The sequence below is a fragment of the Gracilinanus agilis genome, chromosome 6 (assembly GCF_016433145.1).
Source record: "Gracilinanus agilis isolate LMUSP501 chromosome 6, AgileGrace, whole genome shotgun sequence".
In the NCBI taxonomy this organism is placed as follows: domain Eukaryota; kingdom Metazoa; phylum Chordata; class Mammalia; order Didelphimorphia; family Didelphidae; genus Gracilinanus; species Gracilinanus agilis.
Window position 1 is genome coordinate 240,053,743 of NC_058135.1, and position 17,691 is coordinate 240,071,433.

General features: G+C 38.3%; 1 protein-coding gene across 1 annotated transcript in view; it reads right to left on the reverse strand.

Moving 5' to 3' along the window:
• Window positions 1-17,691, reverse strand: part of GALNT18 (polypeptide N-acetylgalactosaminyltransferase 18) — a 527,538-nt gene that overhangs the window by 181,589 nt on the left and 328,258 nt on the right. Inside the window, exon 4 of the mRNA XM_044681827.1 lies at window positions 1,627-1,754. Within this exon, the coding sequence (XP_044537762.1) occupies window positions 1,627-1,754 (128 nt within the window). The remainder of the gene's footprint in view (window positions 1-1,626; window positions 1,755-17,691) is intronic.

Below are 17,691 nucleotides of genomic sequence, written 5' to 3' on the forward strand. Positions count from 1 at the left end.
TATTTTGTACTTATCTGTGTACATGTATTTGTATTATTTTAATATATCCACCCCCAGCCATAGAGTGTAATCGATTTATGGGCAAAGACTATTTCATTTTTGTATCCTTTGGGAATGACGCATAGTAGGTGCTCAATAAATATGTTGTTGAGTTATTTTTTTCAGTTTTGTCTGGTTCTGTGATCCCACTTGGGTTTTTCTTGGCTGAGATATTGGAGTGGCTTGCCATTTCCTTCTCTAGCTCATTTTACAGCTGATGAGGAAACTGAGGCAAACAGGGACACATCGTTAGTAAGAGGCTGAGGGCAGATTTGAACTCAAGAAGTTAAGTCTTCCTGACTTTGAGGCTGACACTCTACTGTGCCACCTCATTGCCCTGTCTGGAATGTTGAGTAACAACTCAACTTGACAGCCAGTTATGAAGGGCTTTAAATGCCACATAGAGAAATCTGTATTTTATCCTAAAGAGAGCTACTGAAGTTGGACAAGAGAGGGACATAGTCTACTGACTAACTGATCAATTTGGTTAATCTGATAGTTGACCAGCAGGCTACTGATGGTTTACACTATGTCAATATCACATATATTTTAGTAAAGTGAAAAAATCTGACCCAAATATTTGTTTCTTGGAAAGACCCAGTTAGCCCTTTCCTCTGATGATTGTTTCCAATTTATCCTCCATGTCTTGTTCATATCTAGCTGCTTGGATATTTTCTGCCATCTTTAGAATGTGAGCTCCTCGAGGGCAAGGACTGTTTTTTGCCTTTCTTTGTGCCCCAACAGCTTAGCAGAGAGCCTGGCACAGAGTAGGCATTTAATAAAAGTTTACTGACGGACTGATGGCCGTCTAAAACATGTCATATATGAAGTATCTCTTCTAACGGGTTGCAGGGGGTCCAGAAGACATGGGAGCCGACTTGCTACTGGGCAGTCCAGCCTGGCCCATTCTGGACCTCTTTCATCCCATGACAGCTGTATATGTTGGTTCTGCAAAGCCCCACCTCTGCCCGATTAGAATTCCAAGACTCTCACCACTTTCTCCAGGGGCCATTTGATCCTAGGAGGTGATTTTAATCAGGGGTTTGATCGTCTTAACAGACTATGCCAATGTTCGAGCTCATTCTTCTTTGAGTCCCTTAGGCCCCTTTACAGCATTACGCTGTGATTTCTAAGTTTATACAATTTGGTGCTTAATGCACCTTACTACTAGCCCAGGACAATTGAAATAACGCACTGAAGCATTAGCCACTTTACATTATGGGCGCTTCCCTGGCATCCTTGCTCCCGAGGCACCACTGTTGCTGTTGTCACCGCTGCCACCACCATGATTCCTCCATGTGACAGTGGATAGAGCATTCCATTTGGAGTAAGGGAGACCTGGGTTCTAATTCTGTCTTAGCTACTTATGAACAATAGGACTCAGGCAAGTCATTCAAATTCTTTGAACTTTGATATTCTTATTTCCAAAATGGCAGCTATAGAGCTACCCTACAGGGGTGTTCTGAGTAGTATGATATATGGGAAACATTTGACAACCATGGAAGCACTTTCTAAGTGCAATATCTTATTATTGATGAGAATGGGGCTCTATTCAAGTTATGGGAGTAGAAGGAAGATGAAAGATACAGCCGGTCCCCTCTGGCTGGCCAGGGCAGATGGTAGGTTGGCCTCTGCATATTTGGATCCAGTTCTCAGGAGGAGCACCAGGATGAAGTTACTGGCAGGGGCAAAAGTGCTGGCAATTCTGCTGCTTCCTGGAAGCAAAAGGAAGGGGATGGTAGAAAGCACAGCCCTGGGGATGCTGAGTTTCTGAAGGTCAGCATCTATCTGAATGGAGGACCTCGAAATCCAGAGAGGCCAAGCCTGGGCCACCACCAGGAGGAAAAACATGCTCCTTAAATTGTAAATCAAGGTGAAAGGTATTTATGAAAAGCCCTGCATGGATTGCTTGGTATCTCTGAGCCTAGAGCCAATTAAGAACTTAGAAGGTACCACTCATCGGGGACAGCTTTTACCTGAGACACAATGAGATCCATGCTCACTAGAAATGTATAAACTCCCCTGAAAATAGTTCTTGTCCATCTGTCTCTAGAGTGACAATGGACACATTTCTAGCAGATGAACCCAACTAAGTCTTCCTGTCAGTCTGAACCATTTTTTCAAAGCTATTCAGTCCTTTCAGTCATTTCTTTGTGACTCCATTTGGGGTCTACTTAGCAAAGGTACTGCAGTTCTTTGCTATTTCCTTCTCCAATTCCTTTTATAGATGAGGAAACTGAGGCAAACATTATCAAGTGACTTGCCTAGGGTCACAATGCTAGTAAGTGTTTAAGGCAGGTTTGAACTCAAGTCTTTTAGTCTCCAAGCCCAGTTTTCTATCCAGTTTGCCACCCAGCTTCCCCCAACAGCAATATTGTGCTAAGTACTTTTTTCTTTACAATTTCACAATTGATACTGACAACAACTGTGCAAGGGAAATACTATTGTAATCCTCATTTTAATATTGTCCCAGTTAAGAATACTGAAGTCCAGGGAAGTTAACTAATAATAATAACTAGCATTTAAATCATTCTAAATATGTGTCAGGTACAGTACCAAGTGCTCTTTTAATCCTCTCAATAACCCTGGGGACAGAGTACTATTATTATTGTTATTCCCATTTTACAGGTGAGGAAACTGAGGCAGACAGAGGTTAAGTGATTTGCCTAATATCATGCAGCTAGTGTTTAAGACCAAACTTGAACTTAAGTCTTTTTGACTAGGCCCAGAGCTCTATCCAAGAAGCCCCCCATCTACCTCTTTTTTGTTGAATTATTATACATGTAGCATAATATAATATTAACATAACAAGAAAATGATGTATATGATTTGTTATAAATATGGATTATATTATAGTAACATAGCATAAATATCTTAAATTCAAAATAAAATTAAACTATAATAAATATGGATTAAATTATTATAAATATGCTTTTCCCAAGAGAAACAAATTCTCGCAATTATTTTGTTTTGTCCAAAATTCTGTCCCATTTCTTATTTTTCCCCTCCCTCCCACTCCTTCACCTTTCTCAAGAAGGCAGGTAATATGATACAGGTTATACATATATTATCATAAAATACATATTTCCTTGTTCCTCCTGTTGTGAAACAAGATACATATTATTTATACTAGAGAGAAATTCATGGGAGAAACAAAGTAAAGAACAGTATGCTTCAGTCTGCATTCAGATTCCATTTATTCCTCCTATGACAGTGGATATCTTCTTTTGCCATGTCCCCCGATGCCTCCTAAAGGGATCCCAGAAGCTGTCTAGTCTGGCCTCTTTCTTATATAAGATGTGGAAACTGAGGCAGAGAGAAGCAAAGTGACTTTCTCAAAATCACACAGGTAGTAAATAGTAGTGTCAGGATTTGAACCCAAGTCCAAGGAGTTGACCTGCCTCCTCTCTGTAGTAGTAGTTCCATAGTAATGAAATCACAGGTCATAGCAAGAAATACTTAAGGTTGAAATGAGATCACGTAACCTTTAAAGAGTATTTTACATTTTACAAAACATTTTGCTGTTTTTTTGGGCAGGTAGTACGAGTGTTATTAACCCCATTTCACAGATTGAATCATGGCCCAGAAAGTTAAACTGGTCAGGTTCACAACAGCTGGAAAATACTAGATCTGAAACTTGAACTCAGTACTTCTGCCTGAACCCAGAGTTCTTTCCATTGTGTCCTGATGTGGGATTCCAACCCATCTTCCTGAGAGATCAATGTATCTTTGTGAACTCAGAGTTTAAGTCCTTGAAGGAAAGTGTTTTCATGGGAGAGTCAGGGGTGGGAGACTATATTGTCAACATTACTCAACACAGTAGCTGCTGGGAAAAGATTAACCAACTCCAATGGAAGATCTTTGCCTTTATGTATTATCTTGACCTTAGGACAGAGCAGTACTCCTCAGGAATGCTTGGCAAATTTTTTAGTTTAGTCTTTGCCTTTTTTTCTTTTAAATTTTGAAAACCAAATAATGTCTGAAAATGCAGATAAACTTGCAGATGGTCAGACCATGGGAAGAGAAACCTGTGGCTTAGCTGCAGCATTTGGAAGTCCTTAAGATACAGCAGAGAGCTGGATTTGTAGTCAGACCACACAGTGCACATCTTGAAGTGGTCTTTTACTATCTGTGTGACCTTCACTAAATTGCTTAACCCCTTTAAGCCTTAGTTTCCTCATCTGTAAAAATGAGGAGTTAGATTTGGATGTGCTCTAAGTCCCTTTCCAGCTGGAGAGCCATGACCTTTCGGTAATGGGAAAAAGGTCCTTCCTCTCTTTTGAAGCAAATATCTTTAGTTGTGGTTGCCATTAAGGGGAGAGAGGACAGGACAGGAAGGTAAGATCTGGTGTTGAAAGCTAACCTGCAGAGCATGCAAAAAAAATCAGCTCTACAAGAATATGCCATTTAAAGCCAATTTAATTCCTTTTCATTGTCTGGACAGAAAATCTCTCCAGTTGCACTCCAGGCCTTGAATTCCTCTCCAAAGCAGCAGGGTCATATCATACTCCTATGCAAAAATGTTGCCTTCATTCTCAATGTCTCTCTCCCCTATCCGAAACATACATAACATTTTTGCATCTTACTTCTTGGCATTGAATTTAGCATATGAATGGTGAGCTCTGATCCAATTTCATACCTACGGTCCCATCGGATTCTCATAGAAGGTCAAAGATTGGGAATTGAAAGGCATCCTTGCTTGAGGATTTTTACCTTCCAAATTCCACTTATTCTCCCCAACCCTTGACCAGAAGACAGGAGAGAGAAATGCTCAATAAAAGTGAGGCAGATAAATGGTGGTTAGTACCTTAGACATTGGAACTAGAGAGATCTGAATTCATATCCTGCCCTGTTCACCTATTAGTTTGTTGCCCCTGAACAAGTCTTTTAACTTGTTTGGCTTAATTTTTCTCCATTTGTAAAATGGGCTCTCCTATCTCTCATGGTTGATTTGAACCTCAAATGGGATAATATTTCTCATATCTCATGATATATCTCATCTGTCTTATAAAACTTTTGCAAATGCTAACATACTACATTTGATTAACATAGGCTTAGTAATTGTCTAGCCAGATTACATGAGTCATCCATCCAGATTTGCAAAATTGCAGTAGTCTTCACATTATCTGGTCTTCCTGTGGATGCTTCATTAGCTCACTCCTCATGAATACATTCCAATAAAGGAAGCCTGCTTTCAACGAGATCTGACTGATCCCACTCAGAGATGAGTTACCCCGGGAAGTGATAGCCTTTCTGCTGTCCTTTGTGGAAAATCTGACCCCATCCAGAACACTGAGTCCACTTAGGAAGAATGAGGAGGAACTGTAGGAGACCTGGAGAAAGATGACCAGGATGGTCAGGGAACTGGGAACCACGTTTCAGAAGGATCAGCTGAAAGAACTCAGGCTGACTGACCTGAAGAGAAGAAGTAAAAGTCATGGACATCGCTTACCTGAAGAACAGTTGTGGAGATTTATTTCGTTTGGTCCAAGAGGAGAAAACAAAATAATGGTTGGGAACTACAGAGAGACAGATTTCAGACTGGTAAACCAAAGAAATTCCTACCTTATCTGGAAGGGGAACCAACTTTCTGGTGGGAAGAAGAGTTCCCTATCATTGGAAGAATTCAAGCAGAGCCTGTAGTAGAGAGGATTCATGCTTCAGGTAGGAGTTGCTCCACTAAAAAGCTAGGTAGTCTAGTAAATAGAATGGAAGTCTTGAAGTCTGGAAGAACTGAGTTCAAATCCTACCTTAGACACTTAGTAGTTGTGTGAATCTGAGAAAGTCACTTGTGCCTTAGCTTCCCCACTAGTAAAATGAGGATAATAATAGCACCTACCTCACAGAGTTGTTGTGAGGATCAAATGAGATAATATATACAAGAAGACTTTGTTAAAGGTCAATAGGTTTCTAATGGCTTCCTGATATTCAGAATTGCTTTGGAACATCAGGGTCAATCTGATAAGGTAGTGACTTATCCCTCGGAGATGACATTGCAGCGTTCCTGACCACAAGGAAAGGTCACACTGCTCTGAACAGTGCCCTGTTTTCTTCTGTCTTATCGGAGTCACATCCTGGTTTATATTTCAAATGGTTGTCAGTAGATCTATTGTGCTGGGCAGAAGTTTTCCCACATTGCTCAATCACAGAGAACCCCTTCCCCTTTTCCTTAAAACTATAAAAGTTGTCATCTCCTCCCCAGGCTTGGGTCTGTGTGTCTTCTCTCTGCCAATGGAGCTGCAGAGGTGTTTGCCCAACTGGTTTATTAGAGTAATGTAATTGTTGCTTGTTTGGTTCTAAGGCTGGAACCTTTTAGAAACCTTAGGATTCGACATACATTCTGGCTAGCTACTAATTCACCAGACTTGATCTCGAATGCCTGCTGTTTTTTTCCAAAAATAAACCCAGGCTCTAAGACTTTGTGGCTAACTGGTTAGAACACTAGTCTTGAATTTGAAAGATGTGGCTTCAGTCCTTTAATACTAGCTATATGACCTTTATGAGCCTTAGTTTATTCATGCATAAAATGGAGATAATAATATTTATGCTCTTGTCCTCTCAGAGTTACTATGAGTCTTAAAGAAAATAATGGAGATATTGCAATCGGTAGCCAAAAAGTACTTTATAGTATATCGGTCTGATTGCAGATGCCCACAAATATAGCATACACTCCTGGAATGAGATCCCTTTCAAAGAAAAACAATAGTCACACTGAAAAATATTTGCACAAAATTACTGCATAAAATGTATTCGCTTCAGAAGTGGGATTTTATTGAACATTTTTCCTATTCAAATGGAAATGGTTTATACATTTCTATCAACACTACTTTTTGTCATCATCCCTTTCATTGCTATTATTTTCTCCCTGTTCTTTCCCAAACATGGTATCTTTACCATCATCCATTCAAATGAATAAGCAGCAGTTCTTAAAGGCCCAAAGAGATTCAGGAGGCAATCTATCCCTTGAAGTTAAAAGCCAGTTGCATAGATAATCTGTACCCCACTGTCTCGTGCGAGGGCCTGACTTTCTGACAAAAACTGATTGGAGGACTACCTCTTGTATCCAGAGTACTAGAATAAGCTGTACTCCCATTTTTCATCAGCCAGAATGAATAAGGATAAAGATGGAAGAAGGAAGGGAGTGGGAGTATGGACTATTTTTTTTCACAACCATATGATAAGTGTAAACTGGGTACAGATTTATCAGCATTGGTTCAAAAGAATTTACCAGGAACCCCATAGGTTATTCCCAAAGGAGACCAGAAAAGCTCTGAATATGGGCTGCCTCATGGGAAACAAGTCTTCACGGGAAACTGTTCAGATGATAAAACTCTAACTAGGTGTCAGAACTTGAGTTTGTTTCTTTAAAAATTATTCTCACAAATTGTTTCCCCCTTTCTTTGCAGAGTTAAGATAGCCTATGGGTAGGGAACACTGTATGTCCTATTGGATTTCTCCATGCAGTAGTAGTTAGTTTTTATGAAAAAGTTTCTTTTCCCCTTTCTTTTTTTATTTTGTTATAAGACTTGGATCTCTAGGAGGAGGATGGAGAAGATACAGTGGATAATGGGGGTATATAAAAAAGACTTCAATAAAAACATATCTTAAAATACAAATAATCACTCTCTTAATATGTATGATTGCCAGCCTCCATCTGATGTTTTTCACTCTTCCAAAGCACTATTTTTGTTTCTTTTCTCATTATATTCTCATGAAATCCCTGGGAATTATATAGGGGTAATATCCATATCCACAGCTTACTAGTAAAGAAACTGAGGTCCGGTGAAAGGACTGGATTTTGCCCAAGATTACTTAGCAAGTTAGTGCAGCAGAGTCAGGACCAGAATCTAAGTTTCTTCCCAGCCCATGAGAGCATTAGTAATCTCCCCTGGCAAGAGGCATTCTAATGGATCCAGGAGTCAACATATGCCCTTCTTTATCAGTTGTGCTATGATATATAGCTGCCTACTTTGGGTTAACATTCTATCTTGTGTTTCCTGGGGCTCCTCTGTCCTTCCATTAGTCATCAGGACCAGAGTTATCTTTAGAAGACAGTAGAAGAGTAGGATGGGCAAACTATGTGCTACAAGGATTAATTGAATGGACTAGGAGTGTTTACCCTCAATAAGAGACTTGGGGAATTGGGCATGGTAGCTGCCTCCAGGTATTGAAGTGAAGTGAAAGAAGGATTTGAGTTATTCAGCTTGACTCTCAGAGAGTAAGAGTATGGGTCTAGGAAAAGGGGGTTATAGAGAGGTTGATTTGGGCTAACCACAAGGTAAAATGTAATACTTAGAATTGTTCCAAAACAGAATGAGTTGCCTTAGAACATAATAACTTTTCCATCAGCAGAGGTCTTTGAGTGGAGGCTAGATTGATCATTTGTCATGAATCATAAAGAGGGGATTTCTGGATAAGAATGAATTGAACAAGATGTAATATCTAGAGACAGAGGTTCCAGATCTGGAGTCAAGAGGTTCAAAATCTTGGTTCATATCTGGCCTCTGACACTTCCTACCTATGTGACCCTGGGCCAGTCATTTAACCCCATTTATCTAACTCTTATCTTTTTATGTTAAGTTATTACTTGGACAGAAAGTAGGAGTTTTATTTTATTTTTGAAAATATTTTAATTTTTAAAACAAATTTCTACATGAGTTTTCAAAGTTATGTAATTCAAATTGTCTCTCTTCCTTCTTCTTCTTTCCTCTCTCATCCCAGAGCTGGCAAGCAATTCAATCTGGGTTATACATGTATTATCATACAAAACATGTTTCTAAATTATTAATTTTTGTAAGTGAATTATCTTATAAAATCAAAACCCTAAAATATAAACTCAAATCAACAAGTGATAAATCATATACTTTTTATCTGCATTCTTACTCCAATAGTTCTTCCTCTGGAGGTCGATAACATAAGTTATCTTTGTCATAAGTCCCTCAGAATTGGTTTTGGATCACTGAATTATTGTTAGTAGCAAAGTTGATCACATTTGACTGTTCCGCAATACTGCTGTTACTGTGGACAATATTTTCCTGGTTTCTGCTTATTTCACTCTGCATCAGTTCATATAGGTCTTTCCATCTCTTTCTGAAATCATCCTACTCATCATTTCTTATTGCACAATACCATTTCATCAACATCATATACCATATTTTGTTCAGCTATTCCCCAACTGAGGGACATCCCTTTAGTTTTTGATTCTTTGCCATCACAAAGAAATTAACTATAAATATTTTTGTACAAACAGGTCCTATCCCATTTTTTAAAAATCTCTTTGGGATACAGACCTAGTAGTGATATTACTGGATCAAAGTGTATGCATTTGGGTAGAATTCCAAATTGCCCTCTAGAATGATTGAATCAGTTCATAACTCCACCAGTAATGTATTAGTGTCCCAATTTTGCCACATTCCCTCCAACATTTATCATATTCCTTTAATGTTATACTGGCCGATGTGATAGGTGTGATATGGTACTTCAGAGTTATTTTAATTTGCATTTTTAAAAATCAAGAACGATTTAGAACATTTTTATATTATTGATAGCTTTGATTTCTTCATCTGAAAACTACCTATTCATATTCTTTGATCATTTATCAATTTGGGAATGACTTGGATTCTTCTAAGTTTGACTTAGTTCTTTATATATTTAAGAAATGAGACCTTTAACAGAGAAATTTGTCATAAAATTTTCCCCAGTTTGTTACTTCTCTTGTAATATTGCTTGCATTGGTTTCGTTTGTACAAAAACTTTTTAATATAATATAATCAAAATTATTCATGTTTCATCTTGTAATGTTCCCTATCTCTTGTTTGGTCATAAATTCTTCCCTTCTCCATAGATCTGAGGGGCAAACTATTCTATGTTCCCCTAATTTACTCATACCATCACTCTTTATGTTTAAATCATATACCTATTTTGACCTTATCTTGGTATAGGGTATGAGATATTGATCTAAACCTAATTTTTGCTATACCATTTTCCAATTTCCCCAGCAGTTTGTGTCAAAAAGTGAGTTTTTATCCCAAAAGCTTAGATCTTTGAGTTTATCAAACACTAGATTGCTGATGATGGCACCCCTAATTTATCCCACTGATCCAACCTTATATTTCTTAGTACAAGATTATTTGATGATTATTGCTTTATAGTACAGTTTAAGATCTGTTACTGCTAGGCCACTATCCTTCACATTTTTTTCATTAGTTTCCTTGATATTCTTGACTTTCTGTTCTTCCAGATGAATTTTGTTATTTTTTCTAGTTCTATAAAAGTTTTTGAGTACTTTGATAGATATAGCACTGAATAAGTAAACTAATTTAGGTATAATTGTCATTTTTATTATATTAGCTCAGCCTACCCATGAACAATTAACATTTTTCCAATTATTTAGACCTAACTTTACTTGTGTGAAAAGCTTTTTGTAATTGTGTTCATATAATTCCTGTGTTTATCTTGGCAAATAGATTCCCAGGAATTTTATATTGTCTGGAGTGATTTTAAATATAGTTTATTAGGAAGTAGGAGTTTTGAAGAAGAAGAAAAAAGATGTGATTCCTTCCTAATCTGAGATTTGTGTGTTTCTAAGAGGAGTTATGGTTCAGCCACTTTCTAAATATAGGTATTTGGGCAAGTCTTTTACTCTCTTAGTTTCCTCATCTATTAAATGCTGAGATTGACACTTCTACTACCAATACTAGATAGACAGACCAATTAACTGATAGATAGAGCATTTATTAAGTGCTCACAATGTGCTCTGGAAATACAAATATAAGCAAAAGAAAGACAGACCCTGCCTTCAAAGAGCCCCCATTGGAATGAGGAAAGACAGCACATAGAAGAAAACTGCATCATGGGTTACAGAGGTGTGGATATGGATGTGTCCAGAGAGGAGTGGGAAAAAGAGTGACTTTTCTTCCTTTTCTAATTATTAATAATAGCCAGCATTTTATAGACCATTAAAGTTTGCAATATACTGTATTATGTATTATCTTATGTGATTCTTCCAACAACCCTGTTAGCTAGGTACTATTATTATCCTGAGTTTACAAAAGATGATTATGAAGCTGGGAGAGGTCAAGTAACTTTCCCAAGGTCAAATAGCTAACAAGTATCTGAGGTAGAATTAGAACCCAGGTCTTCCTGACTTTAAGTTCAGGACTCATCTTACCATTTCTCTACCTATCAGCCTTTATTATTGTCACCACCAATATTACTACTTTATGTGATCATTATTGTTGTAGCTGATGTTCCATTTTCCATATCACTGTTCAGAGAGATATCTGTCATATTCCTGTAGGAAGCTTGTGGGGGACAAAGATGAGTATAAGCTCATTTTTAACTTTGTGACTTTTTCCAACTTCTTTGGCAGCATTTAGCAGACTGAATATGAGCAAATGTGAGGTTATGCTCGGCAGGGAAACTGAGGGTAGACATGATTCAAATCTGAATCAAGGGCTCCCACGAGGGGAAACTTGCAAGCTCAATTCTAGAGATTCAAGGGAACCAACACCAGGAGAAGAGACCAAATTACCTCTTAACATTTTCTGTCAAAAAACCTGATGATGTGGGGGCAGCTGGGTAGCTCAGTGGAGTGAAAGCCAGGCCTAGAGACAGGAGGTCCTAGGTTCAAATCCGGCCTCAGCCACTTCCCAGTTGTGTGACCCTGGGCAAGTCACTTGACCCCCATTGCCCACCCTTACCAATCTTCCACCTATGAGACAATACACCAAAGTACAAGGGTTTAAAAAAAAACCTGATGATGGCAGTCAGTGAAAGGTCACACAGCACAAACCATTGGCTGAAACCTTGGGAATACTTCTTTACCCCTATTTTAGGAAGCAAATTTAATTTCAGGATACCTTAACAGAGAAAGAATAGTGCTAGTCCTGCTATATTATTCCCTGGTCAGACAACATCTAAAATATCATGAATGAATGAATGAATGAATGAATGAATGAATGAATAAAAAAACAGCATTTATTAAGTGCTTACTATTCTTTAGGCATAGGCATTGCAATAAGTAGAGATGATACACATGCAAAAGAGGGACATTCTTTGCCTCAATGAGCTTATATTCTCATATGGGTGAAAATGGAAGTTGGGTCACAGGGAAAGAATGGCAGCTTTGATGCTCTTTAGTCAGTCCAAAAGAGGGCAGCAATAGAAAAAGAAAATGGGAGAAAAAGATGAGAGTCCAGAGATGGTCCCATGCAAGCAAAGGCAATCGAATAATGACCCTTTTTCAGAAGGAAAGGTATCTGTGATTCAGTTGTTCTCAGAACAAGAGATGCAAAGTGGAGCAAGGAACAGGGTTAGGCGGAGATACATGCTACAACATAGATCATAGATGGTATGACCAGCTGACTAGGGCTGGATGGATAGATAAAGTGAGCTTCCAACAATCAGCATTTCCCCAGAGCAGGAACTGAAAATCAAGTTAGGAAGATGACCAGAAGATGTGGCAACAGTGGCAAGGTGGCATGTCCAGAAATTAGCCTACCATATTGGCTTCTTGGCATCAGATATTAGGAGGGATGCTAACAAACTGGTATGTAACCAGGACAGCAAGATAAACTAAAGACTATATTATAAAAACATTTTTTAAAGGAACAAAGGATGCTTAGCCTCGGGAGGCGAAAGCTTAAGAGGGAATTAAAAGTTATTTTCAAATGTCTGAAGCACTGCCATATGAAAGAAGGATTTGGCCACTTCTGTTTGGCCTCCAGGTGGACCCATGGGTGGAAGGCAAAGAGAGCCTGATTTTGACTCAATACAGAGTGTGTGAAGGAAATTGTTGAGGGGAGTTGGCTCACGGGGGAAGAATGGCAGCTTTGATGCTCTTTAGTCAGTCCAAAAAAGGGCAGCAATAGAAAGAGGAAATAGATCACAAGACAGGGGGCAGGATAGATGTCTCCTGGACTGCCTCCCTAGGCAGCCCAAGCAAAATAGAAAGCCATGGTTGGCTCCAGAGATGTGATGTGTGAAAGTCAGTGGATGAATAAAAAGATAAACAGAAACCAAAGCATACTTTTGGTAGCTTCTCTTCCATGTTTGGTGATGGCTTGACTCTAGTATTAGTGTGGCTAGGGGACTCACATTGTGGCTACAGAATAGTAAGTCAAGTGGAGCAGCAAGGAAAATAATCTATATCTCTTCTCCTTTTTCCATCCTTTCCCCCTATTCCTTCCTGATTAACAAAATTATTAAATTTATGGCCAGTTTCATGTTTTTCCCTCCTACAAGAGGAAAACAAACTTTTAAAACCATCAGAGACATAAAAAAATAGAAGGCACTTTTTTTACACCCTTATCTTTTGTCTTAGAATCAATCCTGTACATTGGTTCCAAGGCAGAAGAGTTGTAAGACTTAGGGAATGGGAGTTAAGTGACTTGCCCAGGGTCACACAGCTAGGGAGTGTCTGGGGTCAGATTTGAACCTAGGACCTCCTGGCTCTCAATCCATTGAACTACCTAGCAGTCCCCAAATGCACTTTTATAAAAAAGACTGATTTCCTCATCACTGGAAGTATTCAAAGAGCAGTTAAATGATTTTTTGTTGAAAGTCTTTATATAAGAGATTTCTCCTTCAGATAGTAGGTATAGTATATGTCCTTTGAGCTTCCTACCAACTCTGAGAGTCCAGAATTTTAGGATAATTGGACAATTTCATTCTTGACCCATTTGCTCTGTGATTGAGCTATCCAGTAATTCTATGCAGCTAATTAAGTACTGCTTGATACCCTCATATTGGACAGATTTGTTTTTCAAGAGCACTCTCCATCAAGCAGAAGCAAGTTCTGATTAGTTCCTTTTCTGATTTTACTGGGATGACCTTAGGTCTTTAAATTCACTCAAGTCTGGCTTTAAGCTCAAGAAATGAAGAATTGATTAGCCAAATGGTTTCTTGACTCATCTTGCCCTAAGTTGTGACTTTGGGGATGTCAGGAAATGGTGGAAACCACTCTAATTATGTAGGAAAGAGCTGATCTAGAGTTAAGCTCTTGACCTCAAACTCTGGAAGCTTAAAGGCTCATTTGAGGCAGGGCTGATATGAGCATCTAATGGGATCACATGGGTAAAGAGCTCCCCAAATGTCACCTACTGTTCTTATTCTTCCTCTAGTAGCTCGGTATGTGACCTTGGATTCTCAAAGTTGAGATCATCAGATCACAAGCACTGACAGATCCTCCCAAACTGAAGAGACTCCACGCCAAGGATGAACTAAAGTCTATGTGTCTGTCATTTTAGGAATTCAGATAGGCTTGTTGCAAGAGCCATGAAGCAATTTATTTTTCAGTAGAATATAAAATTCTTAAGGGCAAAGTAAGTGCTAAGCTGCATTGGTTATACTCATGAAAACATAGGTCTTAAAAAAATCTATCTCCTTAGACCTTGTCATGGTGTCTGGCACATAGTAAGCACTTGCATTTTTTGTTCATTCATTTTTTCACTCATTCATTCATTCTATTGAACCCTCAATCTACAAAATGCCCATATATTTTTCAGACGAGTAGCTATGTAATTTTTTTATATTCATTTAAAAAATTCTGAGTTCCAAATTCTTTCCCTTTCTCCAACCCCTGCTCCACCCACTGAGAGAAGATAAGCAATATTATACTCATTATGCATGTGAAGTCATGCAAAAGATTTCAAAATTAGCCATATTGCAAAACAAACAAACAAGAAAAATGAAGTGAAAAAATGCTTCAATCTGTACTCAAGGTTTATCATGAATTGCTATTTAATCATACCTCTCCAACCTGGACTTATGTAATTGAATCCAAATAAAAGACTCACTACTCTTCCCTGTTTGGTTTTATTATATTTTCTTTAGCTGAATCTTCTAACTTATTTAGATCTTTGTGGATCATAACTGTCTTAACCAACTATATCACCTGCCCTTCTGAAGATCACCTGGCAAGGTAAGGTAAGGATGCTGAGGTCTTTTCTCATCCATTTAAACTCTACTGCTCAGAACACAACTCCAATCGGCTGTACATGTAGTTCAAATTCTAAACATATATTTGCCTAAAAGACCATTTTATGGAGACCTCACACAAGGCAAGTGCTAACATGAAGGTCAAAAGTGATACAAGGATACCTTAAAGGTCCCTCTGAAGGACTTTGGTATTGATTTTGAGAAAGGGTAAATGCTGGCACAGGATCATCTACCCTAGGATGTGCCTGCATCAGAGAAGATGCTGTACTCTAGGAGCATAGAAGAATTACAGTGGTTCCAATGAATTGTGAGATGCACAAATTTAGAGACATCTCCATTCTGAATGTTCATACAGTCTATTCATGCCCAGCCTCTGGGAGAGCTTTTATAGCTCATATCGGTCTAATCAGCCACAGTTGGACACAACATACACTCATTCCAACATAGTGATGCCATTTTGGTTCCCTTTGAGTATGAAGGATAATAGCGACCTTGCCTTCTTACCTAAATCTAATTTTCCAGTTGAATAAATTATAGAAAAAAAAGTCAAACAGCATAAGGCCAAACATACATTCCCGAGTATTCCATTAAAGATCTTCTGGGTTCAGAAGTTTGACCAATTCTGAATCTACCTGCCTGGGCAATAAAAGCTAACCCACATTTCTCTATTTTGCCAACAACAGTAGATCAGAATCTTTATCAGATGCTTTGCTAAAACTCATATGAACTTTATCTACAGCATTCCCTTTAGCTATCTGTCAAGAGTGACCCTAGAAAAGAAGTTCACATAGCAAGACTCATTTTTATTAATTAATTAATTAAGAATATTTTCCCGTGGTTACATGATTCATGTTCTTTCCCTCCCTTCTTCCCTTCCCCATCCCTGAGCTGATGAGCAATTCCACTCGGTTATACATGTATCATTGTTCAAAAATCATTTCCATATTATCAATATTTGCAATAGAGTGATCATTTAAAGTCAAAATCTCTTATCATATACCTATTGAGCCATGCGATTGATCATATGGCAGGACTTATTCTTGATGAATCCATTTTGCCCCTTTGTCATTACCCCCATTTTATAGAGGAGGAAACAGGTTCATAAGCTAAGAGTTTTGTAGGAGCTGTTGTGAAATTTTGTGAAAATGTTTTTTAAAAGTTAATATCGATATTTAAAATCTGGTATTCCTACTATTGAAATGTTAGATTTTATCTAACACTACAGATCTCCCCTTGCTGGGCATTCTCACTGTCAAGTGGTGGGAGTTACTTTGTTGATCAGCTTGAATTATATGGACCAGTCTTTGGGGGAATGGATAAGCAATTATTTTCAGGGTCTCAATCAATACTTGTAAGACTTCATCTTTTAATCAACAAACTCAACAACTAACAGTTGACCCATATATGTATTTTTTCCTATTTAATACTCTTCAAAATATATAAGGAAAGACAGAGTAAGAATTTTTTTCTCTAGAGTTATTTGTCACTGGGTTGAGCTGTGCTTCTGATTTTAAAATAACTTTTGTCTTATTTTTCAGGAGTACAAAGAGGATGGACTCTAAACAAAATTTAAGGTAGGAGGTCACTATATTGGGATGGCCTAAAAGACCTCAACACAGGTGGGCCTTGTACAATGACTCCTTCTACTTGATCATTCCCAAAGATCCTGCAGAGAAGGGAGGCAAAGTTTTTGGCCTCCGGCTTCCTTTAAGTAGATCATAGAGTCCAACCTGGGATTAACAAGTCACTGCATTGGAGTGCAGATTTCTTGTTTAGATTCTGATTCTCAACACAATTTATAGAATCTCTAAATCAGAGATCCTGATCGATTTGGTGGCTCCTTGGTGCCTGTTACAAAATACCTATCAAGTGGACTTCCAATTTTTGCCATAACATCACCAATGATGGGGGGGGGGATGTTTATCACTATTTCACAAGGTGTCTAACTCTATTTTCATATTATTCTAATCATTCCGTCATTTTTCCTTTCATCAGGACTGAATATGCTTCCCTGCATCTTTCTACCATTGTTTCCATATCTGCCAACTGGAGCTAAGCATAATAAGTCTAATATTTTTTGTCCATTGTAGGTCTTCAAGACTGATACACTGTGGTACAATTGAACATAATGGACTTCTCTACTAGCAGCAATGTAAGGATCCAGAGCAAGGCTGAGGGACTTATGAGAAAAAAAAAAACAAAAACTAGCCACCTTCAGAGGAAGAACTGTGGGAGGAGAAACACAGAGGAAACACAACTGCTTGAACACATGGGCTTTTGGGGATATTATTGGACATGAAACGCTAACTCTAGTCCAACTATCAATAATAATATAGAATTAGGTCTTGATCAATGATACACATAAAACCCAGTGAATTTGTGCATTGGCTAAGGGAGTTTGGGGGGGTTTGGGGGAGAGGGAAAGAACATGAAATATGCAACTAGGGGAAATGTTCAAAATAAAAAAAATTTAAAAAAAGCATTGTAGGCCTTCAATATACTTCCTAAAATTCTGTGCCCCAAACCATCTCTAGTTCTGTCCTTGTTGGCATTGTCATGGTTGCCAATTTTGCTATTCTGACTATGGGGATGAAGGCCTGAATAGAACCTTGCCCTACACCACCTTACTCCTGTTGGCATTCTAAATAACACTGTTTTTAATAACCAAATTTGCTGTTTCCCATAAACAAACCTAAATGCTTTTCTTCTAAA